Below are 27,674 nucleotides of genomic sequence, written 5' to 3'. Positions count from 1 at the left end.
AGCGGCGGCCCCCGCCGAGCGGAGGGGGCGGCGGGCCCGGGGCGCTGCCGCCGCCTCGGCCGCTGCCCGGATCCCCGCCCGGGCCCCGCTCGCCGCGCCCGCCCGCTGCCCCCGCCGCCCCCGCCGCCCCCGCCGCCCGCCGCCCGCCGCCCGCGCGCTCCCCGGCCCGGCCTCCCCCGGAGGATCCGCTGGATCATAAGACCGGCCGGCCCCGGGGGAGACGGCAACTTTGGGGAGGGCGGCGGAGGGGAGGGGCCAGGCGGCTCTCCCCGCCCCGCGCGCGCCCGGGCCCCTCCCGGCTGCGCCCCGGAGGAGGGCGGGCCCCGGCGCCTCCCCGAGCGCCTCCCCGAGCGCCGCCCGCCCGGCCCCCGCGCCCCGCCCGGCCCCCGCGCCCCGCGCCCCGCCCGCCGCCGCCGCCGCCGCCGCCCGGCCTGGCCGCTCACCCTAGCTTGACTCCCCGCGCGGGGCGGGGGCGGGGGCGGGGGCGGGGGCGGGGGGCGGAGCCGCGGGCGGGGGAGGGGCGGGGGCGGGGCCCGGGAGGAGCCCAGGGCTCGTCGCGCAAGTGCCCGCAGCGCCCGGAAGCGTCCAGAGGCCCCGGTGCTTGGAAGAAGCCGAGGAGGCCTCTCGGGGAACCACGACCACTTCGACGATGACGCAATAGTCGTGCAAAACTATGCAAATATATTTAAACTGCACCCGAAAGGCAGGATCCATCCTATCGGGCCCTAAGTGCACAAGGGAACTAGAAATCGGGGTGGGAGAAAGGGTTAAAAAAAAATTTTTTTTTTTTTAAGGCGCGTGGGGCGGTGGGGGAGGTGGCGGTGGTCCCACAGCTCCTCGCCTGGTTCCCCATCACCGCACGGAGCCTGAATCATCTACTTTGAAACCGGTGACTAAGGGAGTTACGGCGTCTTGAACCTCCGAAGCAACCCCCAGCCAGCCAGCAAAGGGAGACCCCACGGGCTCCGGATGCGGCAAATATCCCGTGCCTCGCACCGTTCTCTGAGGTCCCCTTGCGGCCCAGACTGTCCTTCGAAGGTGTTAGGCTGTGATCTCAGAGGAGTGACACTCTTGCTCTGAGATTCGGCATGTGATGGGTGGGGGGGGGGCAGCCGCTGCCCCTGCCGCTGCCCCTGCCCCTGCCTGGGCCAAGCTTGGCCAGGTCCCGTTCGCCAGCCTCTAGTGATGCTTTGATCCTTAGGCATGGGTGGGGGAGTGGGTACACACCACAAAGACACCACGCCCCTCCCCCTTCTCCTCCCCACCCCACCCACCCCCACATGTGAGAAATGGCTTGTTTTCATTGATTCACAAAATTGGAAAATGCTGTGTTGAGAGGCTTTGCGGAGATCAACTGGACCATCTCCCTTAGCTCTCCCTGAGGTTGTAGGTAAGTAAACAGACCTAGAGAGGCAACGTGGTTATCCCAAAGGCTTCCAGCTAATTCTGGCAAAGACGCAGAACACACTTTGGGGACTGCCTCCATGCCTCACTTCCCAGGCCTCAACTCTCAAACCTCAAATCTGATTTCCTCTGTCCCAGAAAGATTTCCTAGATTATTGGAAGGTCTCCGTGGAATCACACTGAACATCTCACGGGACCTCTGCATCTGGATCTAAGTGTGGGTATTGGCGTTGCCCCACTGTTCTGGTTATGTGGTGAATCTGGAAGATATTTTGTGTGCACTGAATGACAGGTTAAGGAAGGCGGTACAGTGCCTTGAAGTCAGATACTGGTTCAAGGCCAGTCTCTGCCACTTCCTGTGAGAGGGAAAGAAAGGAGGACTTGTCTTGTCCCCTTTGCCTACAGGACCATTTCTTTAGGCAACATTTATAGAGACTAGTGTTCTAAAAGAAAGATCTATCAGAAAAGGTTAAGGAGCTACCAGAGTACCCCCAGCAGGGAAAGTGCGTGTGGCCCAGCTCTGACACTAGGTAACAGTGTTACCCTTGGGCATGTCACTTCTCTTCTCCTGACCTCAGCTTTCTCAGCCATAAAAGCGAGCTCATCCGTAAGGGTGGAATCAGGTCTCACTTTTGAGAATTCTGGAGCCCTTCAGAATGTGTCCTGAGAGATCCTGGTGAAAGTTTTGGGACAAGGGGAGAAGCAGTTGCTGCAGACATGAGGAAGGCCTTTATGAGGTCGGTCCTGGCACTGGAGGAGAGAAGCTTCTGAGAAGCTTACCCTGTCCAGGAGTCCCTCCTCTCAGTTCTTAAAATACTTCTCAGAGGGGCAGATACTTACTAGGGACCCAAGGAACTGAAGCATCAGCTCCAGAACCTTGGAAAATGGCATCCCACGTTCTGGATGCTCTGGCACCAGCTCTGGGAAAGTCAGAGGACCTCAAAGTGGGGAACCGATGTCAGATGAATCATGCACTGATGACTTCACTGGCAATGGTGACCTCATCCCTTTGGCCCATAGAAAAACCAAAACTGACTGCCAGGAATACTTAGAGCTCTGGGCTGATTCCACCAGTGTGTATGTGGAAGGGGGGTGGGTGGGACTTATCCTGGATGCCCAGGTCAGCGCAGGGATGGGTGAGCTGGAAGGACCAAACAGATCTCAACAGAAAGCTTACTTTCCTATGAGCAAAGAAGATAATGCCTTAAGTGGTTAAAACAAAAAAAAAAAACTACAAAAAACAAAAACGAAACAACAACAACAACAAAAAATCCCTAAAAACAGTTTTTGATTTCCAGGATTGGAAGGACAAGAAGAACTTTGTTTCTAAGCATCCCATAGACTCTGGGCTTGCTTTTCTCCCTTTGTGACTGCAAATGTCAGAACACAACAGGTCTGTGTGAGAACAGTGAAATCTATACTTAGCCTTCTCCTCTTTTCCCTCTACTTCCTCTTCATTGATTCATCCAGTGTTTCATTTAACAAGTAGTTACCGAGGTCCACTGGATGCCAGGCTTTGTTCCTGGATGCGGGACGAAGAGCTGGAAAGCCAGGATCACTGGAGAGGGAGCCGGAAACAAGCCGATGAGCAAACAGGTGATCACTATATAATGCGGTCAGTGCTGTACTGGAGGCTAAAGAACAGCCTTCTGGAAGCGCAGAGAAGGCTGTTGGTACCTAGCCCTAGGTGCGCTGAGGAGGGATTTGCAGAAGGGGATCACTGGCCTGGGGTTTAAGAGGCTAATAGGAGCAAGATAAAAATGGCTGGGAAAGACAGCCCTGCACAGGGTAGAAAGAAACAGTACACAACTTTTTGGGGTTGGGGAGCCATCTAGGGTGGACAGAGTACAGGAGTAGTGGTGCAGGGGAACTGGTTTGTATTGAATTGGGAATTTATTTTTTAATTAATTAATTAATTTTTGAATTGGGAATTTAATTGAGAATTTGCAGAGCTGTGCACTGTGCCCAGGTATTGTGTGAGTACTTGGTGCTCCTTTATGTGGGCTGTCTTATTTGGCCCCCAAAACAACCACACAAGATAAAATTTGTGGAGAACATCTATTAGGTTGTCTCTCCAGAACAGTACCATTTGCGTCTGCTAAATGTTCTCTCAAATTTATGCTCTGTGATCATGTTATTTAAATAGCAGCTGCCATCTTCTTACACATCCTGCCCTTGACCCCTGTTGATTAGCCTTGATTGGGTGCCTGATCCAGGATGGGACAGTCAGAGCCCTTCCTGAGAGGTTTGAATTTGGGGTTTAAAACAGGAGTCTCTGGGATCCCTGGGTGGCTCAGCAGTTTAGCACCTGCCTTCGGCCCAGGGTGCGATCCTGGAGTCCTGGGATCAAGTCCCACATTGGGCTCCCTGCATGGAGCCTGCTTCTCCCTCTGCCTGTGTCTCTGCCTCTTTCTCTCTCTGTGTCTCTCATGAATAAATAAATAAAATCTGTTTTAAAAATAAAAAAAAATACAATAAAACAGGAGTCTCCCCTGCTTTGCTAACTCAACTAGAAGATGTGAGCCTGGAAGCGCTTTGTCATTCATGTTTCATGTTTCAATCGTTCACAAAATCACCAATCCAAGAAAATAAAGCTAAAATGCAGAGAGAAGGACTCCTGTGTGACTCAGTGGTTAGGCATCTGCCTTCAGCTCAGTGTGATCCCGGGGTCTTGGGATCGAGTCCCCCATCAGGGTCCCCGCAGGGAACGTGCTTCTCCCTCTGCCTGTGTCTCTGCCTCTCTGTGTGTGTCTCTCATGAATAAATAAAATCTTTTAAAAAATGCAGAGAGAAGCAAAAATGGAAGTACAAATCTTTCTTTACCACCACCCGCCAAAAAGGGCAGAGACAATACTGGCTATTTGGGAGTTCTTCTTTCTAGTCATCCCTGGGACTCTGCTGTACTATTCTTCAGTTGGTCACTTGACTTAATGAGCTCCTCTTCCTCTTTTGCCTAATGAGTATGGAGTCATTTTCTGTCACTAGTAACCAAAGGACTCTTACTATAGTTGAGATGGGTGATGTGCAGAGAAATGAAGAAATTTGCCCAAAGTCACACAGCTGGTAAGTGGCAAGGATAGATTTCAAAATGATCTGTCTTCAAAGCTCAGCTATTTCCCACGTTCCACATAAGGGAAGCATCAAAAGTTTTTCAGTGGGAAAATGACAAGTTTAGAGCTACCTTTTGAGAAGATCACTCTGGCGGTGGTATAGAAAATGAATTTGGAGGGCATGAGAGCAAAGACAGAGAGCATGAGGAGAGAGGTCATGAAGGTCTGAACCAAGCATTGCTATGATAATAAAGAGGAGGCCGTGGGGATCGGGGATATGTAGACCACAGAATCCGCTGGGCTTGGTGACCCAGCATGCAGAAGAGGAAGGTAACTCTGAGGCTTCTATGTTATGTTTACATTCACCTTCTCCCTCTCTTTTGCTTTTTAATTTCCTGTTCTTATTTTCTCTACTGCTTCTTTGGACTTCTTGCTCACTTTTAACAACTTTCCCATCTCCTACTCCTAACCATGCAACCAGCTGCCTAAGCCAAGTTGAGTGTAGAATTCCAAAAGACAGTAAAGCTCTAAAATATATTCATTTTGTAGTCATTTTGTTTGTAGCCCCTCACATCTACCCCAGAAATGAAAAAATGGATTCCAAGAGATCATTTGGTACAGTGGCTAGGATTCTGTGGGTTGTAAGAAACAGGAAAGTCAACCCATTTGGCCTCACCAGCAGAGGAAGTATATGGACTTCTAGAGAAGTCAAAACATCCAGAAGTCGCTCGAGCTTCAGGCATGGCCTGATCAAAACTCTTGGTTCCATTTTTTCTACACTTCTCTCAGTTTTTCTTTTCTCTTTGGGTCAACTTCCTACTTAAGTTGCCTTCTTTCCCAAAAGGCAAATTGTTGTGTCATCCAGGCATTACACCATACTGCCTAGGAAGAGAGAGAGTTTCTCTTGACTCACTCATTGCACAAATGTCTTGGATTTCCTCTGATCAGATCAGCTTAGTTCATCCCTGAACCAGTCATGGTGGCCAGCATGATGTTGATGGCTATTGCCTTATATCTGGGCTACTGCTCATCCCTAAAACCATTGCTGTGACAAGGGGGACTACACTGATCAAGCCCATCAGGGACAACCAAAGGCCAGAGTTTTGCTCCCACTCAGATTCTGTGATTCCCACACAATAAGTGGCAAGTATGGGGGGGGGGGATGTGAACTGGAGAGGCAATGGGCAATTCCATTCCATCTGGATTATCATACACCCGAGTACCTAGGCGTCCCCAAGATACACTAGAAATAAAGACCTTTAGGAGAAACAAAATTCAAGGGAAGAGGGAAGTGAGAAGGATCCAAGTCAATTGTTCCAGATTTTGGTGAGTTGGTTTGTCAACATATAAATCTGTGCTCAGTCTGAATCCCTAATTCTTGACCGCTAGTAGTTACTCTTCTACTCTCTGAACCTCTTTCTTAGAATTATTGGTAAGGAGGTAGAATGGTTATCATCCTTTTACCTGGGCCATTCTTGTCTTCTATTCTGCTTCTTTCCTCCACACATGCCCAATATTTTCAGACTGGAGCTTTTTCTCTCCCAAGGGCTCACCTGCTTCCCAGACTCCACCTGGCCCAACTTCACAGCATCATGTCATATGCTCTACCAATTCCTCTTTTCCTTCCTGCCACCAAAGCCTCCTATCAGCATCCTTTTTTCTTAAGACTTAGATATAATGTACCTCACACAGTTATTATTTTCTTTAGCTAAGGTGTTAGTAATGGCTTAGACATTGCAGCATTTGTTAAAGGTCAGTGGTCCTTAATGATCAGAACAATAAATAAATTCAATAAGACTGATTCACTTGGTTTTCATTTCTCGTCAAACTCCTAGAATACATCTAGATTCCTTTTTCCCAGTTCCTTACACACCGAGAACTCAAAAGTATGCCTTAGTCTCTGAGAATTTTGGTTCAAGAACCATTAATAATATTTTGCCATCTGTATTCCTGTCTTCTCCTGCAACCTGAGGTCAGAAAACCAGTCATTATAACTGATGGTGTTGCTACCAATTGCTGAACTATAGAATAGGACACTTCCCTAGAGGCTGTTGGTAAGGAATACTCATATGATCTGGGAGTGACCCTCTATCAGAAGCTCCAAAGGGGACTGGATCATAGATTCCTCTTCCAGAAATGAAACCACTGATTTTATTCCGTGCTTCAGTACTAAGGGTGCCAGAAAGCCATCAAAGACTCACTAATGGTAGTTCCTCCATGGTGGATGTTTGGGCTACTTAGCATCACAACAACATTTTGAATTGGAGGAATCCTCCACTTCATGAGTCTTGGTGGGAAGAAAAGATCATCCCTTATAGAGGCTGAAAATGACAGACTCTTGCTTTCCTTGTCAGACTCCAGAGCTAGTGCAACTAGAGTTAAATACAGGGCACACTGTGCACAGGGGTTATAGCTTAGCAGTGGGTACACAATTTAGTTCCTGACAGAGGAAGCGGCACCTAAGGGTAGGCAGTAGTGGTGGTGGTTGTGGTATATTTAAGTTCCTGGTACAGAGTGACAGCTGTGCACACTCTTTTATAAAGGCTGTGGCCTCATGACCAGTCACTTCCTAAAGTCCCCACCTATTAGCACCATCACATTAGGCATTAGGGGGGACATCCTCAGCCTCTAAAACCTTCTGAATGTAAGCAAGCCAAAAATTGCACAAAATATATGAAATCACTGTTTTCAGATATTGGACAGCACATAGCATAGGATTGTGGTTCCTGAAAGAAAGAAAGAAATGGGACAAGCTCAGCGGTCACCCTAAATTTCTGGGGGAAGTGCCTTGTGAATTAAAGCACAATGAAGGGGAATCTAAAGGCCATAGTAGTCTTGCTGAATTGAGGAGATGGCCAGAAGATTTTTCAAGGCAGAGTATCAGAAAAGAGGGACTATAACAGCAACAAAATCTCCAGAACTATCTTCTTGGGAGTGTTGCTGATACTACACTGCGCATACGTGCAGTGAAACCCCTCATCGCTAGCTTAGGAACTTCCAGGCAGCATGGGCTAGTTCCCCAAACTCACACAGGGCTGAAACATGTTCGACTTTCAACCAGCCAATGTGGAGAGACCTTGTTGAATGCCCAGAAAATTCAGTAGAAACTCCAGAAAAGTTACACATGAGTAGAAGGGCTAAATTAGCCCTCGAGTTAAAAGGGCTAGAGGTCCCCTCAACAAAGTTTATGAACAAGCCCCATAAAAACTAAGTTCACCCAGTATGACCATGATTGCTAGATGAAACAAATTTCATGATTTTTTTTAAAGGACAACAACAAAATACAGACATTCAGCAACACAGAGTTCAGAATGTCAAGAATAACCAGACGTGCAGAAGAGTAGGGAAATGTAATCAGGAGAAGAATCAGTCAATGGAAACAAACACAGAAATGACAAAGATAATGAAATTAGCAGACGAGGACTTAAAAAGGCATCATAAATATATACAAGGATTTAAAGGAAAATGTGAACATGGGGGGGGGGGTGTAAGGAAACGGACGAGAGAGACAGAGAAAGAGAGAGACAGAGAGAACCAAACTGAACTTTTAGAGTTGAAGATTACAATAACTGAAATGAAAATTTCACTGGCTGGGCTTAACAGCAGATGGGACATGGTAGAGGAAAGTACCTGTTGCATTGAAGACATGGCACTAGAACCTCTGCAGACAGAAACACAGAGACCAAAAGACTGGGGAAATAAAACAGAACATGCAACACAGCAGCTGTGTCCTGAACGGTGAGCTCCCAGTGAAGAATGGGAATTTCCAGTAGATCCCAAGGGGCAGGGCCCAACTGGTTGTAAATGTCCTAAAATAATGCATGTTGGTTGGTAAATGCCCCCCAGAGCCCTGAATGCCCCCACCTTGCCCCCATCACTCTAGGCCTTTACCTGGCCGCCTCTGACCTCCTGATTCAACATCTGAAGAGTTCATGTGGGGCAGAGCAGAGGTCTTTCAAGACCCTGTTCCAACTGAGGCAGGATCACTCTGGTTGGTTAGTCTGAGTAGAATAAACTCAAACAGAGGACCCTGGGCACACTTTAAATCACCTTGATTTTAAAATTTCTTATTGAGCTTTGTGTTCCAGAAATGTGGACAGGACACAAGAAGGTGTCCCTCTGGGGTGGGCCCCTGCAGGCCCTCCCCCCTACTTCACATGCCTTTCTCTTTTGTTTGAAAGAGGATTGCAAATCCTGTGCTTGTGACAATCTTTGGGGGAGACAATATCGTATCATCCATCATTCATCTATGGGTCCAACAAATAATTATTGTTAATCTACTGCTGCGTACTGGACTCTGTGGGGAGGGTTAAGATGAGTCCAGTGGGGGGCACTCAGAACTAGTACTTTCTCCAACAGAGTCCAAGTGTCTGTGCCTGGTGAGGGAGGGACAGAGTTGGAAGGATAGTTCCCGTCCTTGCAAATCACACCCCTGGGGCAGGGGTTGAGCTAAGTCTCACAGCAGAGCTGAGGCTGGTCAGGACCTGTAACAGTGAGAGTTAAATCAATATTAAAGCAGCACCTGCCATCTGAATGTGTCCCCTGAGCAGAGGACTGGTAGCAAACGTTGTTCCCATATGTTTCTTGGCAAGCAGAGCACCTGCACTCTCTCGAGACTGTCCCTGACCATGGCTCACAGGCCAGAGGCTTGGCCACCTGGCTTCCTACAAGTGCTTGTGGACCCGGGCTTCTTGCTGACCTCATACTCCCCCTCAGGCCCTGGGGAGGCTTTCTGGGGCTAAGACTACTCTCCTGTGCCTACCTCCCCACAGGCAGCTCAAGGAGTGTGGTTCTAGGAGGGAAGGATGACAGGCACCCTTCAGTCAGGGATGGATTGGAAGGGCTTCTCTTTGGGGGAGAAACTATCACTGAAAACCTTTTAGCTATGCACCTTTGAAGCAGATGGCTCTTGGGGAGAAGCTGACTGCTTTGAAGAAACCTTCCGGCAGGTGCTTAAAAAGGAGAAATTAAGTTGTGAATTCGTAACGTAAATTATTTGGGGTGGAATGCTTCTTATCCTGCCCTGTTCTCTCGTTCATATTACTTGCCTGGCTCCTGTTGGCATTCGCTTTCTCCGGCCCCAACCAGAGCCTGCCTTGCCACTGGGATGGCGTTCCTGGAATAAGACCGTATGTGGCCCATCACTCCTCAGCCACTGAAGCAGAGATAAAGCTTTATGGCCACTTCTGATTTTCTCTCTGGGCGTCTGCTTTTATTTTCTGATGAAATGAACTCTGGCTATTGCTTTCTCCCCCCAACCCCCTGCCCCCAGCTTGCTTCAGAGGGAGCACCATGCATAATGCCCACTTTCCCGCATCTTTACCCTGAGCGGAACAGCTCAGCCCCATGCTTGGAGCTGCAGCAGGTGCCACCAGGGCCAGCCCCCGAGTCGTCAAAGCTGCTGGCTCTTCTTCCTCGGCTCCTTCCATCCCAAACCTCCGCCCCTGTGTTCTTGTCTGAGCGCTCATCCACGTGGTCTCGCCCCAGCGTTTGGCTTCCAGCCAGGCTAGCCTTCCTAAACCCAGGCTGGGCCAAGTTACAGCCCTGCTCAGAAGCCTGTGATGAGTCTCCTTTACCCCATGCTCCAGCGCTCGGCAATGGACATTTCAAACTTCCCCCAGCTGATCTTCCACCTTCTTTCTGGACACTGCTCACTCCCACTGCCACCGTGCACCTGTCTGCTGCTGCCAGAACCACTCCTCCTGCACATCCCCACCATCGTGTCTTCGCGCACAGCCTTCTCCCACTCTGGACTATCTCATTCTTTCTGGTATCGAAATGGTCCACCCTTCGTGCCTGTCTTGTCCCCTCCCTCCTGGATGAGCCCTTGCCTGGTGGACTGCTCCTTCAGCTGAAGCCTGCAGCCCGTGTCCTTTCCTGGCTGCCATCCCAGTCCATTTGGGGGGCCAGGTACCTCTCTACATTTCTGAGCCAAGATCCTCTCTGGAAACTTCAAGGTGTTGCTTTGAATAGGATGTCCATGCAGCCTTGAGCAATTCTTATCTAGTTGGATAAAATCTCCGTAACGAATATTACCAACTCGCTACGCTCTCCAGGGGACCTGCCTCCAAAATGAGGTATCTGTGGTCACTGATGGCATGTCTCAAACCTCCCACTGCCCAGTGTACCTGTCTCAAGAGTGGCATGTTAGAGAAGAGCACACGATGAGCTTGGAAGGGGAGCTTAGGGATCACAGCCCCTCATTCACTTAACTTTCTTGCAACTGCTGATTCCTAACACACCAGACTGTAATGTGGGGACCTGCTTACCTGTTCCTTTTCCCCTTTAGAGCGTGGGCTTGGGAGACAGGGTTGGCACAATATGGCCTCAACATACATTTGTTGAAAGGAAAAAAAGAGAATGCCCCCTTCCCACCTACTTAGTATTTGAAATTTCCCCAAAGCAGTAATTATTCTTCTAAATTTCCTCACCTGCTTCCTGGGCTCTGCAAGTTACCCTGTGCTCCAAGCTCTGGAAAGCTCCTTTCCTCCCTCACTCTGTCATTTCTAAGTGTCTGGAGGCCCAAGTTTTGGCGCTTCCTCTCTTTTGGCTACAGTCAGGAGCCCACACCCAGATACGTCTTCCCTCAGACTTGCTTATAAACTCCAGCTGGAATGAAGAACAGTTGCTCCAGGGTCTGGGCAAGGCTCCAGACTAACAGACGTATTTTGCCCACCAAGCGCTCCTGCCTCCCCCTCCTCTGTGTCACTGTGCTGGGGATGCTGCACTTCTCGGGGTACACACAGGGCACACAGGCGAGGGCTGGAGAAGAGAGATTTCCAAGCGCACACTTCCTCTGAGAACCCCTTCCGTGCCCACGGATGCGAAGTCATCAGTTCTGGAAATGTCTCCTTCCCCAAGGTCACAAGGAGGGCTGTCTGGGGGTGTGAGCAAGGTTCTATTGCTTGACCTGGGTGATGGTTACAGGACATCTGCCACATAACAGTTCATTAAGCCATATATTTACATTTCACAATTTCACATACTTTTTTGAATGTGTGTTATATTTCACAATTTAAAAAAACCAAAGAAGGAAGTCCTCCCCACTCCAGCCTTGTGTTCCACTCCTGAGCCCTCAATCCAATCGATCCCTGTTTAACCAGTTCTTGTCTTCATCTAGCCCCTGCCAGAGAAGGCACTTCTTGTCCTCAAGGAATTTCCTGGAGAAAGAAAATAACTGGAGCAACCAAAGACACTGACTCCAGTCCTGAATTATATCTGGAAAATAGGCCATGCTGTCATTATCTTGAGGAGTCCAGAGGTCCAGGAGGTGGTGGGGCTCAAACTGGGCCTGAAGACACAGGTGGGATTTAGGTTACTCGGAGAAAGGCGGAGGAGGGCTTTTAAGCCAAGAGAAGGGTGCGATCGAAGGCTGTTAGGTGGGACTGAGACCGATGGAGAGACCCTGGTTGGTGCTGACAGGTTCACGAGAACAGGACTGGCTAGGAGAGCCCCGGATGCAGCCCCCAGCCCCAAGCATGGGCCAGGTGGACGCCACTGCAGAGTGAGCCTGCCTTGTTGGAGTGGAGGGCTCTGTGTCCTCAGCAAGAGCAGACATGTGTGGTTCACATTTCTTGGTTTGTTTTGTCCTTTAGCTCCAGCCACAGGCCCATGTGGGCTCATAATCCCCATCCCAGACAGATTGGAAGTTGTATCTGCCAGACACATTACACGGCACGCGCATTCCTGCAGAGACATTTGCTCAATCCCTGACTTTCAGCCCTGCCCTGCCCGGCAGCTGCTGTCAGGCCCAGCAAGGACAAGTTGTTTTGAGGTTGCAGGGCAGGGGGAGGCAGGAACTAGGGACAGCAGGTTCAGGGATGGTCCTGGGTGCCGGCCTGTGTGATGACTTCTATTGCCTCCCCACCCAAAGAGCCCTGGAATTCAGAACTCCACCACCATCACCAAGGTTATGGCTGGTCACCTGAGACCATGGGTAAGGGGGCCACAGAGTGTTGGGAGGTTCCCAAGCTCCAGGCGGGCCTACTAAGTCTAATACCAGGAGGCAAGATGTGCGTGTGCTTGCACTTACTTTGGGAGTGGAAATCAAATCAGTCCTAAGTACTCTATATATACATAGACACAAAGAGTGACCGTGATGAGCGTGAAGCCTAAAGCAGAGAAGAGCTAGTGATAACAGTAGTAGGAATGAGAACGACAACTAGGAGGCATGAAAAAGAGCCCCGCAGCTGGCGTCAGGCTAAACATCCGCTTCTTCCATCTGATGCTCACGATGATCCTACCACATGGATGCTCTTGTCATTTCTATTAGATGAAGAAACAGGAGCTTTGAGGTGTGAGCTGCTTCCCCAAAGTCACGGAAGTAGTAAATGCCAAACTAGGATCTAAATTCCAGGAGTCTGACCCCAGCACCCAAGCCGTGGAAGCCGGCGGTGCCCACGTAGGCCCCATCTAGTCTTGGGAAGGATGTCTCCCTCCCGGACCCGGACCTGACCCCAGCCCAGCGCCCCTGTGGTGGGTGTGGCACTCTTAAAGAGCATCTGGCAAATTTTGCTTCCTCTGATTTCTTATGAAACGACCTTTGGATTTGGCTTCCCGTGCGACCCACATACAGGGAAAGAAGGTCATGATCTGCCAACAGGACAGCTGTAGTTTTCATTAGTCAATTAACAGGCTGGCTGCCTGGGTTCACACACATATCTGTTTCCGGATGAAGCGAGCCCACCCCAGGGCTGGAGCCCGCCGTGTGCCAACTTCATTGAGATTCCGAGGATGCGAGCGTAGCCCCCAGCCTGTCCGTGTGCCAAGGAAATCCCTCTTGGCCTCCTTTTGGCAGGCTTGGCCAGTCTTCCCCAGTGACAGCCTGGCTTTTTGGATTCAAGTCTCAGGGTCTGGCTGTGAGGGTCTTCTGCAGAGAGAAGGAGGCAACAGTGCCAGGTTCCAGCGTGCCTTCCAAGTTCCACATTCCGTGCGCAGACTCCCGGCGCCAGAGCGAAGGCCGGCCCTTGGCAGGACACCGGGTAAGGGTTCTTCTGGTACACTTCTGCCTCTCCAACACAACCTGGGGCTTCCCAGATCTCCCATTCTCTCCCACTCTCTGATGTTGTGGCTCCCAAAGCTGGTAACCAAGCAGGGTTACCTAGGAAGACTTTTAAAAAAAACCACCCATTTAATTGTCTTATTTAGAAGCAGAGAATATTGTGTTCTGTTGACAAAAAGTGCAGTTTTAAAAAAAAAAAATTACATTCTAGAACAAGGGGACAGTTTGCCTAAGACTTCGCACCCAAAATCTTGGTCTTTATCACAAGTGCTGGGTTGTTTTACCTCCGAGCTTGGTGAGAAGTGCATCATTCTGGGACAGCATTGTCTTTTTTCTTTTCTTTTTTTTTCATTGTAGTAAAAAAACACAAAACACAAAATCTACCCTCCTAACAAATTTTTAAGTGTATCATGCGGTATTGTTAACTGTATCTGCGTGGTCACACAGCAAATCTCTAGAACTTTTTCATTTTGCATGACTGAAACTCTATATCCATTAAACAATAATTGCCCATGTTCCCCATCCCCAGTCCCTGACAACCACCATTCTACTTTCTGCTTCCAAGTTTGACTACTTTAGATACCTCACGTAAGCAGAATGATGCAGTATTTGTCCTTCTGTGATTGACTTCTTTCACTTGACATAACATCGTCAAGACTCATCCATGTTGCAATGGATTTTCTTTTTTTTTAAAGGTTGAATAATATTCTGTTCTATGTATATATCACGTTTCTTCATCCATTGATTGGAAGCACATTTAGATTGTTTCCATATCTTGGCTATTGTGAATAGTGAGTGCTGCCGTGCTGATTAGCATGGGAGTGCTAATATCTCCTCAAGATCCTGATTTTAATTCTTCTAGATAAATACCCAGAAGTGAGGTTGCTGGATCATACAGTAGTCCTATTTTTAATTGTTTGAGGAAACTCTGCTATTTTCCATAGCTGCTACTCCGTTTTACATTTCAGCAGTAACACACAAATTCCAATCTCTCTCTATTCTTGGCACACTCGGGCTTTCTGTTTTTTGGTTTTTGTTTTGTTTTGTTTTGTTTTAAAATAGCCATCCTAACAGGTGTAAGGTAATATCTCATTTTGGCTTTTATTTGAAGTTTCCTGATGTTAGGGATGTTGAGCATTTTTTCACATACTTTCTGGATATGTTGTATGTCTTCTTTGGAGAAACATCTAGTCCTTTGCCCATTAAATTTTTTTTCTTTTTTCTTTGTTATTGAGTTGTAGGAGTTTCTTGTATATTTTAGATATTAACCCCTTATCAGATGTATGGTTTGTAAATATTTTCTCCCATTCTATAGGTTGCCTCATCAATGTATTGTTTCCTTTGTTGTGCAAATTTTGAATCTGATGTGGTCCTGTTTGTCTATTTTGCTTTTATTGCCTTTGCTTTGGTGTCATGCCAAGAAATCATTGCCAAGACCAGTATTATGAAGATTTTACCCTGCGTTTTCTTCTGGGAGTTTATGGGCTTGAGGTCTTATGTTTAAGTTTTTTAATCCATTTTGAGTTGATTTTTGTGTATGGTGTAAGATAAAGGTCCAATTTTATTCTTTTGCATTCAGCTATCCAGTTTCTCTAGCACCATTTGTTGAAAAGACTGTCCTTTCCCCATTGTGTAGTCTTGTCTCCTTTGTCAAAGATCATGTTATGATATATGTGTGGGTTTATTTCTACGCTCTCTATTCTGTTCCATTGGTCTATATTTCTGTCTTTATTTTATTTTTTTTAAGATTTTATTTATTTATGAGAGAGAGAGACACAGGCAGAGGGAGAAGCAGGCCCCATGCAGGGATCCTGATGTGGGACTCGATCCCGGGTCCCCAGGATCACGTCCTGGGTCAAAGGCAGGTGCTAAACCGCTGAGCCACCCAGGGATCCCCTATATTTCTGTCTTTATGCCAGTGCTGCACTGTCTTAATTATCATAGGTTTGTAATATGTTTTGAAGTCAGGAGTGGGAGGCCTTTGGCTTTGTCCTTTTTCAAGAGTATTTTGGCTATTCAGGGCCCTTTGTGGTTCCGTATGAATTTTAGAATTGTTTTTTCTATTTCTTCAAAAAATTCCATTGGACGTTGATAGAGAATTTGTAGATCGCTTTGGTTAGTATAGACATCTTGATATTAAGTCTTCTATTCTATGAACATAGTATGTCTTTCCATTTACTTGTATTTTATTTAGTTACTCTTGCAAGAATGTTTTGTAGTTTTTATTGTATAAGCATTTAGCATCCTTAAGTTTATTCCTAGTATTTTGTTCTTTTTGATGATATTATAAAATGGGATTCTTTTCTTTTCTTTTTTTAGTAGTACAAATAATAACAGCACTTATTATGTGCTTTGCATACATTATTTACTCAGTTTTCATTCTTCAAGTATAATTAACAGTGTTATATTAATTTCAGGTGTACAATATAGAATTCAACAATTCTATACATTTCTCAGTGCTCATTACTCTTAGTTCCTTTTATCAGTTTCACTCATCTTGGCACCAACCGCTCCTCTTGCAACAACCAATTTGTTCTCTGTATTTAAGAGTCTGGTTTTTTGACTCTTTTTTCTTTTTAAATTCACCTGTTTTGTTTCTTAAATTCTACAAATGAGTGAAATCGCATGGTATTTGTCTTTCTCCAACTGACTTATTTCACTTAGCATTTTACCAAATAGGATTTTTTTCTTAATTTCCTTTTTGCATTACTCATTGTTAGTGTACAGAAACACAAGTGATTTTTGTATGTTGATTTTATATCCTGCAAACTTGCTGAATTTTCTAATTAGTTCCAACAGTTGCTTTTTTTTTTTTTGTAGAAACATTAGGATTTTCTAGATATAAGATATGTGATCATTTTACCTCTTTTTTCCCCCTAATTTAGAAATCTTTTATTTCTTTCTCTTATCTAATTGCTATTGCTAAGAGTTCCAATAATATGTTGGATAAAAGTGGCAAAAGTGCACATCCTTGTTTTGTTCCCTATTCTTAAAGGAAAGACTTAAATCTTTATTAAAGGAAAGACTTGTACCTTTCAGTTTTTCACTGTTGAGTATGATGTTAGCTGTGGGCTTTTCATATATGGCCTGTATTATATTGTGGTCATTTCCTTCTATTCCTAGTTTTTTAAACGTTTTTCTCATGAAAGGATGTTGAGTTTTGTTAAACGCTTTTCTGCAACTATTGAAATGATCATGTGATTTTTATCCTTCATTGCAGGGATAAATACTACTTGGTTATGGTGTATGATTCTATGTGCTGTTGAATTGGGTCTGCTAGTATTTGTTGAGGATTTTGTACCTATGTTCATTAGGAATATTAGCGTATGGTCATCTTTTCTTACAGTGTCTGACTTTGGTATCAGGATAATGCCTGCCTCATAAAATGACCTTGGAAATATTTCCCATTCCTTAATTTTTTAGAAGCATTTGAGAAGGATTAGCATTAAACTTTATATTTTTGGTATAATTCTCCAGTGAAACCATCTGGTCTTGGATTTTTGTTTGGGGGGGGGTTGATTACTGATTTAATCTCCTCACTAGTTATAGATATGTTCAGATTTTCAGTTTCTTCATAACACAGTCTTGGTGGGTTGTATAATTCTAGGAATTTATTTCTTCTGGGTTTTTTAATTTGTCAGTATATAACTGTTGATAGTATAGTTTTTTATAATCGTTTTTTATTTTTGTGGCTGCAGTAGTACTTATTTGTCATTTCTGATTTTGAGTCTTCTCTCTCTCTCTCTCTCTCTTTTGTCTGCTAAAGGTTTGTCAATTTTATCTTTTCAAAAATCAATTTTTAGTTTTGTTGCCTTTTCCCCATTGTTTCATTTATTTCTGCTCTAATCTTTATATTTTTTATTTTTATTTTTTATTTCATTATTTCTTTCATAGCAAACGGGGAGGGGTAGAGAGAGAATCCCACAGACTCCATGCCCACTGTGGAGTCTGGCTCAGGGTTCATTCCCACAACCCTGAGATCACAAACCTAGGTGAAATCAAGCGTCAGACACTCAACCAACTGAGCCAACAATGCACCCCTCTAATCTTTACTATTTCCTTTATTTTGCTAATTCTGGGCTTAGTTTGTTCTTTTTTCCCCCCTTGATCCTTGAAGTGTAGAGTTAGATTGTTTGGGATCTTTAATCTTTTATTAACGTAGGCATTGGCTGCTATAAATTTCCTTCTTAGTACTGCTTCTGCTACATACCATAAGTTTCAATACGTTGTGTTTTAATTTTTCTTTGTCTCAAGATATTTTCTAATTTCTCTTTTGATATCTTCTTTGGCCCATTGGTTATTCGAGTGTGTTGTTTAATTTCCACATATTTGTGAATTTTCCAGTTTTCCTTCTGCTCTTGATTTCTAGTTTCATTCCATTGTGGTCAGAAAAGATACTTGGTATGATTTCAATCTTCTTAAATTTGTTAAGACTTGTATTATGACTTCATGTGACCTATGCTGGAAAATGTTCCATGTGTACTTGAGAAGAATGTGTGATCTACTGCTGTTGGTGGACTGTTTTGGATATGTCTATATGTCTGTTATGTCCATTTGGTCTATATTTTTGTTCAAACACCTCTGTTTCCTTGATCTCTGTCTGGATATTCTATCCATTACTGAAATGGGATATTAAAGTCTCCTAATATTATTGCATTGCTGTCTATTACTTCTTCAGTTCCTTTTTTAAAGTATTTTATGTATTTTTAAAGATTTTTATTTATTTGAGAGAGAGAGAGAATGCAGTCAGAGTGGCAGGCAGAGGAGAGGGAGCTGGATCCCAGGTTAGCAGATGCTTAACCGACTGAGCCACCCAGATGCCCTTACTCTCTTCAGTTCCCTTTGCTTCATATATTTGGGTGTTCTGATATTGGGTGCATATATATATTTATGATTGTTATATCTTCCTGGTGAATTGACCTTTTATTATTATATATCTTTTTTCCTTGTGACAGTTTTTGACTTAAAATCTATTTTGTATGACATAAGTATAGCCACTCCTACTCTCTTTTGGTTACCATTTGCACAGAATATCTTTTTCCATTTTTTCACTTTCAGCCTATGTGTGTGCTTAAATCTACAGTTAATATCTAAGCATATATTTGATTTTTTAAAATTATTCAGCCACTCCAGGGAGTTTAATCATTTACATTTAAAATGATTACTGATAAGGAAAACCATGCTATTGCCATTTTGTTAATTGTTTTCTGTATGTCTTATAGATTTTTTTGTCGCTCTTCCTCTCTTTCTGCTTTCCTTTTTTTTTTTTTTTTTTTTTTTTTTGACTGGTTTTAGTGACACAGCCTGATTCCTTTCTCATTTTCATTTGTGAACCTGGACGTCCATCTCCTTCCTCAGACTTGGGGAGTGTTTGGCCATTATTTCTTCCACTAAGCTTTCTGTCCCTGGAACTCCCATATTAATATATATTGATTCATTTAATGATATCCCAGATGTCTCTTAGGCTTTCTTACCTTTTTTTTTTTTTTTTTTTTATGTGTATCTCTGGCTGGATAATTTCAAATGACTTGTCTCTGAATTTGCTGGTTCATTCTTCTCCAAACCGTTTGTTGTTGAAAACTCCTGTAGTGAATTTTTCAATTCAGTTATATTCTTTAGCTCCAAAATTTGTTTGGTTCTTTTAAAATATTTTCTTTCCCTGTTGCTAGTCTTATTTTATTCATGTTTTATTATAATTATTCATAATTTTTCTGAGCTCATTAAGCATCTCAAGAAGGCTTTTTAAGACATGGATTTTCAGACCCTAATGGCAGAGATTCTAAATCAGTAGTCTATAGTGGGGTCTGGAAATCTGTATTTCTGAAAGTTTCCCTAGGTGACTCAGATGTATGCCTAGTTTTGGAAAACACTTCCAATGAACCCTCCTACTTCTCTCCGAGATGCCACCATACCAGGATTCTACCTCTGTATTATTATTTTTTTTAAAGATTTTATTTATTTATTCATGAGAGACACAGAAAGAGAGAGAGAGAGAGAGGCAAGGACACAGGCAGAGGGAGAAGCAGGCTCCATGCAGGGGGCCCGATGCAGGACTCGATCCTGGGTCTCCAGGATAACGCCTCGGGCCAAAGGCAGGCGCTAAACCAGCCAGCCACCCAGGGACCCCCTACCTTTGTATTATTTGAATGATCTTGAAACACTTCTGCCTTCAGACAGCCTTCCTGGATTTAATCCTGTCTGACCACGAGTGTCTTAGGGTTCTCCCCAGCTCTCTCCAACCCAAAATGGGCTTACGCTTCCCATTTCTGTATTAATTTGGCATTTCAGCCCTTCAATTTGCTATATGAGTCTTAGGCCATCACTGTAAAAAACTTTTGGACTAAGTCTACCCTATTTTTTTTTTAATTTAATGATGAAAAAAAAAAGTGATGAGTGTAATAGAGGTAAAATTCAGGGAATCCGGGTTCACATCTGTTCTTTGTCTGTTCTTATAGGGTATAACCTCAGATAGGTAGCTTTTCCTTTCTGGGCTTCAGTTTCCTCATCTGTGAAATGAGCAGTGAACAGATGGTCTCCATGATCTTCCTTTCAGACTCTCACTCTCTCCTTTCCTCTCTTCTGCACTCCATAGCTGAGGAAGTGGCATTCTGAAGTCATTCCTGAAATTCTGCCCTAAATCAAAGGAGCCAGAGGGCCCGCGAATTCTCCCTCTACCTCCCTTTCCAGGAGCAACCATGGCCCTAAGTGATGGCGATGTACAGAAGCAGATTAAGCACATGATGGCTTTCATTGAACAGGAAGCCAATGAAAAGGCAGAAGAAATAGATGCCAAGTCTGAGGAAGAGTTCAATATTGAGAAAGGACGCCTTGTGCAAACCCAACGACTAAAGATTATGGAGTATTATGAGAAGAAGGAGAAGCAAATAGAGCAGCAGAAGAAAATCCAGATGTCCACCATGAGGAATCAGGCAAGGCTGAAAGTCCTAAGAGCCCGAGATGACCTCATCTCAGAGTTGCTGAATGATGCAAAGCTGAGACTCAGCAGGATTGTGGCCGACCCAGAAGTCTACCAGGGGCTCCTGGATAAACTAGTGCTCCAGGGTCTGCTCCGGCTGCTGGAGCCCGTGGTAATTATACGCTGCAGGCCACAGGACCTCCTCCTGGTGGAGGCTGCAGTGCTAAAAGCCATCCCTGAGTACATGGCAGTCTCCCATAAATGTGTGGAAGTCCAAGTTGATCAAGAGGTGCACCTGTCTATGAATGCAGCTGGAGGTGTGGAGGTCTACAGTGGCAATCAGAGAATAAAGGTTTCCAATACCCTAGAAAGTCGACTGGATCTCTTAGCCCAACAAAAGATGCCTGAAATACGAAAGGCCTTGTTTGGAGCCAATGCCAACAGAAAGTTCTTTATATAAGCCTCTGTGAAGTGAAGCTCATGTTGAATTGCTAAGCCATTAAAAGCCTAAGTTATTAGGGCAAAGGAAACTAGTAATGTTTCCTCCTCTTTGTTGTTTTCACAGGAGTCTATTATCTTTCATGAAGTGCCCTCTGAATAGCTAAAAGCGTATTTTGGAATAAAACCTGAAAATGCTTATAAATCTAATTCTGGTTTATCCATACATACCACATCTTCTGGTCAATTCAATAGTATAGGTTGAAGGGAATAAAGACATCTGCTCTTTAGCTTATCCTTTGGTTGAGATGTGAATGATATTAAAGTTTTGTGGGTCTTCTGACTGCTCTAAAATTCTTTAATATTATCTGAAATATGTTTTCCTTCTTTTGCTTCAGCTTTCTGTACTTACACTATTTAATGAAGTTTAGAGATCTTTTTCATGTGACAGGGCCAACTTCATGGGCATATGACCAGCATAGTCCCACAGGGTTCCATGTGCAAAAGAGCTCAGCATTTGGGGTTTAATGCTCTGTAGCCAATAATTTGAAATTCTTAGTTTTATCTTTGAAAATGTGTTTTATAAGTGAAGACTGATGGGACTTTGGAGCATGTGCTAAGAGCATGGAGCCTTGGCTCATGCATGGTACCAACTACCATGGCCTACCCTCCTTCATGGGATGGGTTCTTGGCCACTCACTTTCCAGCTTGCTGCTGCCCTGAGACCCAGACTTTCCCTCCCTCACCCAGTCAGCATTGCTGCCTTCTGCCTTTGGTGAGGGCTGGATGTGCATGCAGAGAGGGTCAGGGATTTGTGCATGCTCAGCAGAGTCTTAGAGTTGGGCATAATGACAGCCATCTAGGCCCCAGAATGGCAGTTTCATGGTACATTCAGCAAGTGACTTGCTGAGGGCGAGTCTCTTGCCCACCACGTACTGAGTGTGGAAGTTTAAAGACCATAGGATTCACCTGTCTGCTATGGATGGGGTCAGCCATGCTACTGGAATGAGAGCCATTTGGCTTGACTTCCCTGACCCCAGCCAAGGCATAGCACATAGATTTGGAGGCTGGTGGGAAGGAAAGACCCAGAAGTTGTCAAGCTTGCAGGGCCTGAGTCTCAGATTGGGAACTTCGGGATTTTATGAGGGTCTATACTTGTCCTAGAAAGTATCCCAGTCCATCAGACAGCTCAGTGCCTAGGGGGACTTAGATTTATCTCTCTGGTCAATTTGAGACATCTTCCAGGAGAAGCCAAGAAATGCAGAGTGTATAATTTTGGTGATTCTCCATACACTTATTGCACAATGTAAAGATAAATGATAAAATTCATGTTAATGATTTAAAGTTTTAGGCTTTATTTACTTAGGCATTAAATAGCCAATAAGTGCCATTACGAATCAAAAGAGAGACTGCAGAAGAAATGAAAAAGCTTTATATTTTAGGGCCTTTTATTGTACTTTCTGAACAAAGGATTCCCACGTTTTCTTTTTGCACTGAGCCTTGTAAATTATGTTGCTAGTTCTGCATATGTATGTTAATTTACAGATTAATCTATGCCCAAGCGTGGTTTATGTATTAAAATAAAGGATTTTGAAGAAAAGAAACCCCAAGCCACTCTGCCAGGACAAAGTTTGGCTTACGTGGTCAGGAACAGAAATGTTGTAAAGCTAAAACACAAAGTGGAAGACCGATTATTAGAAATCAGGGTGTCTCACAAAGCCTGGGGATAGGAATCTCTTACAGTCTCAGGAGAGGGCTGGACCACCTGGGAATCAGAAAGCTATCTGAAATCCTCTACCTGGTGCTTCATTTTCTTTCTTTTAGGGGTGACTTTCTTTATTGCACAGCTCAAATGGTGGAGTATACATGCCTCAGAAAGCTTATAATTCTAAAGTTTACGTGTTGTAGTTCCAGAAACAAACTTCTACAATTCCACTTTCCTGAGGAGGAATACACTGGGCCCAGCTCAGGTCAGATGTCCACCTTCGCTCCAGCTGACATCTGGGGGCTGTTCTCAGAGAAAAGGGGGTCTTTGTCAGCTAGACGGTCTCTGCAAAGGGTGCTTCTGTGTGGTCTTTTTAAGTTAAGAGTTTAGTCATTTGCTGAACATTTTCTGAATGCCAGCAATGAGCTAGGCCCTTTGCTGGCTGCTAGGCTGCAAAGAGTGTGTACGGTCTGGTCCTGTCCTTTAGTTATTGACACATAAATGGATGAAGATCATGGTAATGATACAACGTGACAGTGCCAACCCAGAGCCCTCTAAGCAGGACTGTGAATATAAGGTATGGGAAGAGAAGGTCCCAGAAGGCTTCTGGGGTGCTGGCAGTTGAGCCAAAGAAGGTACTTTGGGCAAAGAGGGGGGCGATATGCGAAGGCACTGAGGTATGAAAAAGCAAGTTGTGTTAGAGGAACTGCACATAGTTGAGTGTAGTCGAGTGTGATGGAGCGTGAGGGATGTGGGGGACGTGACCACAGATGAGGCTGGGAAGATTCTGAGGTGCAGTGGGCCTTGCTCAGGAGTTAGGCTAATTCTGCTGGGTGGGTGATGAGGGTTCATTGAAGGACTTTAAACAGGAGTGCAGCCATGAGAGCTGGACTTTTAAAAGATGATGCTGGTGTCACTGTGTGTGGAAAACATGTTGGCGGGACCAAGAGGCTGGAGGCAGGAGCCCGGTTGAAGGTTATTTACCAGCCCAGGTGAGAGATGATAAATACTCTATGTTCTTTTGTGAGATAGGTCAAATTCATTGATATACAGGCTGGAAGAGACTAGAATTAGTGACTTACGTCTTACCCTCCCCCCGCCCCCGCCCCAGCCCTGTCCCCCAGAAAATCCTTTCCCTCGTCCAGGCTTGAGGCTCTCTGTCAGTTTTGCATCATCTTACAGTTTTTTCTTATAAGAGTGTTCTTCCCCTCAGAGCCTTCTCCCGCTTCTCTCATTCAAGGCCAAGAAAGCATTCCCTTCCCAGCTGCCTGGGCCCTCAGCTGCCTCCCTCCCCGGGAACCCAGACCCCACTTCCTGCTGTAAGGCAGGAGCATCTGAATCCTCTTGGCCTGCCCCAGCTCTGGCCTTCTGAGCTGCCTTCAATTCATTATTGGGACCCCTGACATGAATTCATCTCCAAAACAACTGACAGGTAGGTTTTATGAAAGTTTTATGGGAAGTTGATGAGAGCTTTACAGAGTGCCTGTGGGGCCCAATTACCCTGAGTCCCATTCATTTGATTTTATTTAAGACTTGATGTATTCGTTTGAGAGAGCGAACATAAGTAGGGGTGGGGACAGAAGCAGACTCTGAGGAGTGGGGAACCCTGAGTGGGGCTCCTATCCCAGGGCAGGGCCCCGGGATCATGACCTGAGCTGAAGGCAGATGCTTAAGGGACTGAACCACTCAGGTGCCCCTCTCTAAGTCCCATTTAAAGATCTCTCTGTTTTTCCAAACTTTTCTCTCACCCAGAGTTGCTAGATACTTTCTCTTTCTCCTCAAACTTCTCAGCTTCTCAACCCTTGGGCTCCGGTCTCCACCGTCATTATGTCCCCTCAGCAAAACAAAAGCTGGTGGCCAAGGAAGCCCTGGCTCCCCCAGTCCCTGGCTGCAAGGACTATACAGTTCCTGGTGAGGACTTGCCATGCACCACCTTTATTTACTGTTAGCTGCTTTTTCTACTCAGCCCATCATTTTAGACATAGCTCTCTTGGAGCAGGGACGGTGTTTTGATTCTTCCTTCCTGCATTCCCTGCTGCCTTGTTATTTTAGTGCTGACCTTGGGTGCACGCCACACGTAGTAGGTTCTGAACCCAAGTCTCTGGTTGTTACATTCTTTTCCTGCCTGGCTCCGGTTTCTGGATGGAGGCCTCCGGAGTCTGTCCTCTTCAACCCATAGATAGTGCCATAGAATGAGGCAAGTGTGTGAGATGGGGGCCAAGGGAAGAGTGCCAGGACTGTAATCAGGGGATGGTGCTTGATAGGAGGATCCTATACTGCTCCTAGGGGAGGGGGGTGGGGGGGCGTGAGGTGGGGGGGAGCTGCGAGATGGGCGGAGACTGAGCTCAAGCAGGACTGTCCCCTGCCTCCAAAGGAAACTGTGGGTTTATCGCTTTTCTTTGCTTCCCTGGGGGGTGGGGGTGGGGAACAAATGGGAGGGGCTTTGCTTTGGACCTGGGTGCAAAGGCAGGGGCTGGAGAGGGCCTGGGTCCTCCTCAGGGGCCTCCACCATGGGAGAGGCAAAGCTCAGGCTTCAACACTAGCCCTGACCCGTAGGGTAGGCTGCTTGTCACCATTCTGACAGCTGCCCTCCTGCAGGGCTCTTTGATTAAGAAATGCTTGCACTGGGCACTTTCCATTAGTTGACTGATACAAATCAGGGCACCTGGCTGGCTTGCTCAATGGAGTAGACAACTCTTGATCTTCAGGTTGTGAGTTCCAGCCCCATGTTGGGTGCAGAGGTTACTTAAAAAAAAATAAAATCTTAAAAAAAAACCCACCCCAAACCAATGTCCACACATTCTCTAGTAGCATTAACTGTCCCACCCTCAAGAAGGCGTGCACCTCCTGTAAGGGACTCGGTCCCTGCGAGCTGAAAGGAGCAAACTGTTACAACCGCAGGCAGGCACACCCCTTCCCTAGGGCCCTCCTCATTAACACTTCCTCCCGAGGTGCAAGGGAAGCTGTTTGCTGCTGCTGCTGCTGCTGCTGCAGAGGCTGTGCTTTGGGGCGAGGCTGCTTCTGCACCCTCTTTCCCTGCTGGCGGAGGGCCCGGGGAATCTGAGGGCCCACCAGAGCCAGGCTCTGCCCCTCCCTGAGACCTCAGCCCCAGGGACCCAGGAATCCCGGTGCCAGGGGTAACCCGGTAGAGGGAAAGTATATGTTTAATTCCAATCCTGAGTTGCCTGGAGAGGCAGAAATGGAGGGGACATTTGAGCCTGTGCTGGAGCCTCGGAGGAGGCAGGGAAAGCAGAGCAGCAGATGGAAGATACTGCAGGGCTTCCTCTCTGTTTCTAGGGTCCCAGGACCCCCGGAAGTGGGTCAGCAGATCTATTCTGGGCCAACCACAACTCCCCATGCCTCTGGGGAGCAAGTGCAGCCCTTCACTGAGCTGCCCCAGGAAATTGCACAAGGCTTTGCCTCCTTCCTCTGCCCTCCTCTGTGTCCTTCGCTGTACCCTCCCCGTCCATTACCTCAGCTCTGAAATCATGCCTGTTGACAGCAGGGGGAAAGGATGGAGTCTCTCTTCCCACCCTCTCCTCCTAACACTCGGTTCCAAAGCATGATAGACCCTCACTGTCAGAGCACCCCATGCTCCCGTACAGTCCCCCAGCTCACCCACTGGCCTTTCCTGCAGGACAGCATCCCTTTCACTGGGAACCAGGCTATTGCACTCCCCCCTCCAGATACAGCAAGAGGGGTCCCAGCTCGTGGAGACCGTGGTAGCAGACCCTTGGTCCAGCTCACCCACCCCCACACACACCTGGGATGATGGAATTGAGCAAGATGTGCTGGCACTCAACTGGAATAGGGAGAACAACAGGGAATATTTGAAGATTCTCATCTTTCCTTATTTGGAATTTGAGTCCTGGGTTTCCTTGCAGTCACTTAAACTCAAATCAGCAGACCTCTTATTCATTCATCCATTCATTCCACAAATATTTACTGCATGGTTACCAAATGGCAAGCGCTCTGCCAAGCACTGCATCCCTTGTAGTTACTGCTCCGAGAGCTTTCACAAAGGAACGTTCTAGAACATTCTAATGTGGATGGTGAAGCCACAAGTGGGAGGGGCCAGGGCTCGGGAGGGGATACCAAGCAAGCAGACAACTGGTGATTTCCAGGTGATCTAAGTGTGATGAAGAAGTCAAGGGTTTTGGACGGTGAGGCCTTCTGTGACCTGTTCGCATTGGGCTCTGGGACCTATAGCACAAGAAGGAGCCAGTCCTGCCTACAGCAGAGGGGAAGGTGAGCAGAAGGAAGGACATTCTGAGCAGAGGGAGCCACAGATATAAAGCACCAGGCAGAAAAAGCTCTGCTGACTTGAGTAGAGAGAAGGCCAGTGGGGCTTCACTAAATGAGTGCAGGGGAGAGAGAAGGGTCAGTGTGAGATCATATTGGGTCTTGTGGGTGGCATTTAAGGAATTTGGATTTATTCTAAGTACAATGGGAGTTCATTTAGGGCTTGCAAGCATGGAAGGCTCATGACTTTGCTTTTTGTTTTTTTTCAAACAAAAAGTTTATTTAAACATCAAGACACTTGACTTGAAAGGATACTAAGATCTATTTCTTTTAGAACAATTTTCTTAAAGATTTTTATTTATTTATTCATGAGAGACACAAAGAGAGCGGCAGAGACATAGGCAGAGGGAGAAGCAGAACTCGATCCAGGACCTCGGGATCTCGACCTGAGCCAGAGGCAGACGCTCAACCCCTGAGCCACCGAGGCATCCCTCTTTTAGAATAATTTATCCCTACTTAAAGACGGTGGCCCCACATGTAACAGCGACATGCAAAAAATTATAATTTATAAAATTTACAAAATTATAAAATTGTCCTTGGTTGTACAATGATAAATGAAAACATTAAAATCTTCAGTCGAAGAAAGTCTGTAAGAATTTACATGTTGTTCTATCTTTGTTAAACGATGAGGACAAACGAACTTACTGGGGTATAAAGGTAAGAGCCACAGGAGCAGGCCACTAAAGGAAAAAGGGGCTATTTTCATACAATCATTATTTTTCCCCATCTCACCTCCATTTGCTGTCAACTGAAACATACCATTGGCTGTTTTGTTTAAAAAGATGCAATACACCTGTGTACATACACACCTGATGTACAATAAAGGAATGGGGAGGGGAAATGGAAGAAGAGTGGAAG

At 45.9% G+C, this 27,674-nt stretch overlaps 1 protein-coding gene and 1 long non-coding RNA gene across 2 annotated transcripts; both read left to right on the top strand.

Moving 5' to 3' along the window:
- The first annotated feature begins 12,760 nt into the window (after positions 1–12,760).
- ATP6V1E2 (ATPase H+ transporting V1 subunit E2) lies at positions 12,761–21,014 on the top strand. The gene is made up of 2 exons (XM_025465848.3): positions 12,761–13,435; positions 20,048–21,014. The coding sequence occupies exon 2, from the start codon at positions 20,151–20,153 to the stop codon at positions 20,829–20,831; it is 681 nt and encodes a 226-aa protein (XP_025321633.1). The 5' UTR covers positions 12,761–13,435; positions 20,048–20,150; the 3' UTR covers positions 20,832–21,014.
- Positions 21,015–26,570: 5,556 nt separating this feature from the next.
- Positions 26,571–27,416, top strand: LOC112675549 (uncharacterized). The gene is made up of 2 exons (XR_003145912.3): positions 26,571–26,762; positions 27,130–27,416. It is a non-coding gene; the product is annotated as an uncharacterized LOC112675549 (long non-coding RNA).
- Positions 27,417–27,674: the final 258 nt, after the last annotated feature.

Source organism: Canis lupus, chromosome 10 (genome assembly GCF_003254725.2).
Source record: "Canis lupus dingo isolate Sandy chromosome 10, ASM325472v2, whole genome shotgun sequence".
In the NCBI taxonomy this organism is placed as follows: Eukaryota; Metazoa; Chordata; class Mammalia; order Carnivora; family Canidae; genus Canis; species Canis lupus.
Note: the sequence above shows the minus strand (reverse complement) of the source record. Positions and strands in the feature narration are given on the sequence as shown.

Coding starts and splice junctions, on each gene's coding strand:
- ATP6V1E2 (XM_025465848.3), top strand. CDS start 20,151: ATGGCCCTAAGTGATGGCGATGTACAGAAGCAGATTAAGCACATGATG.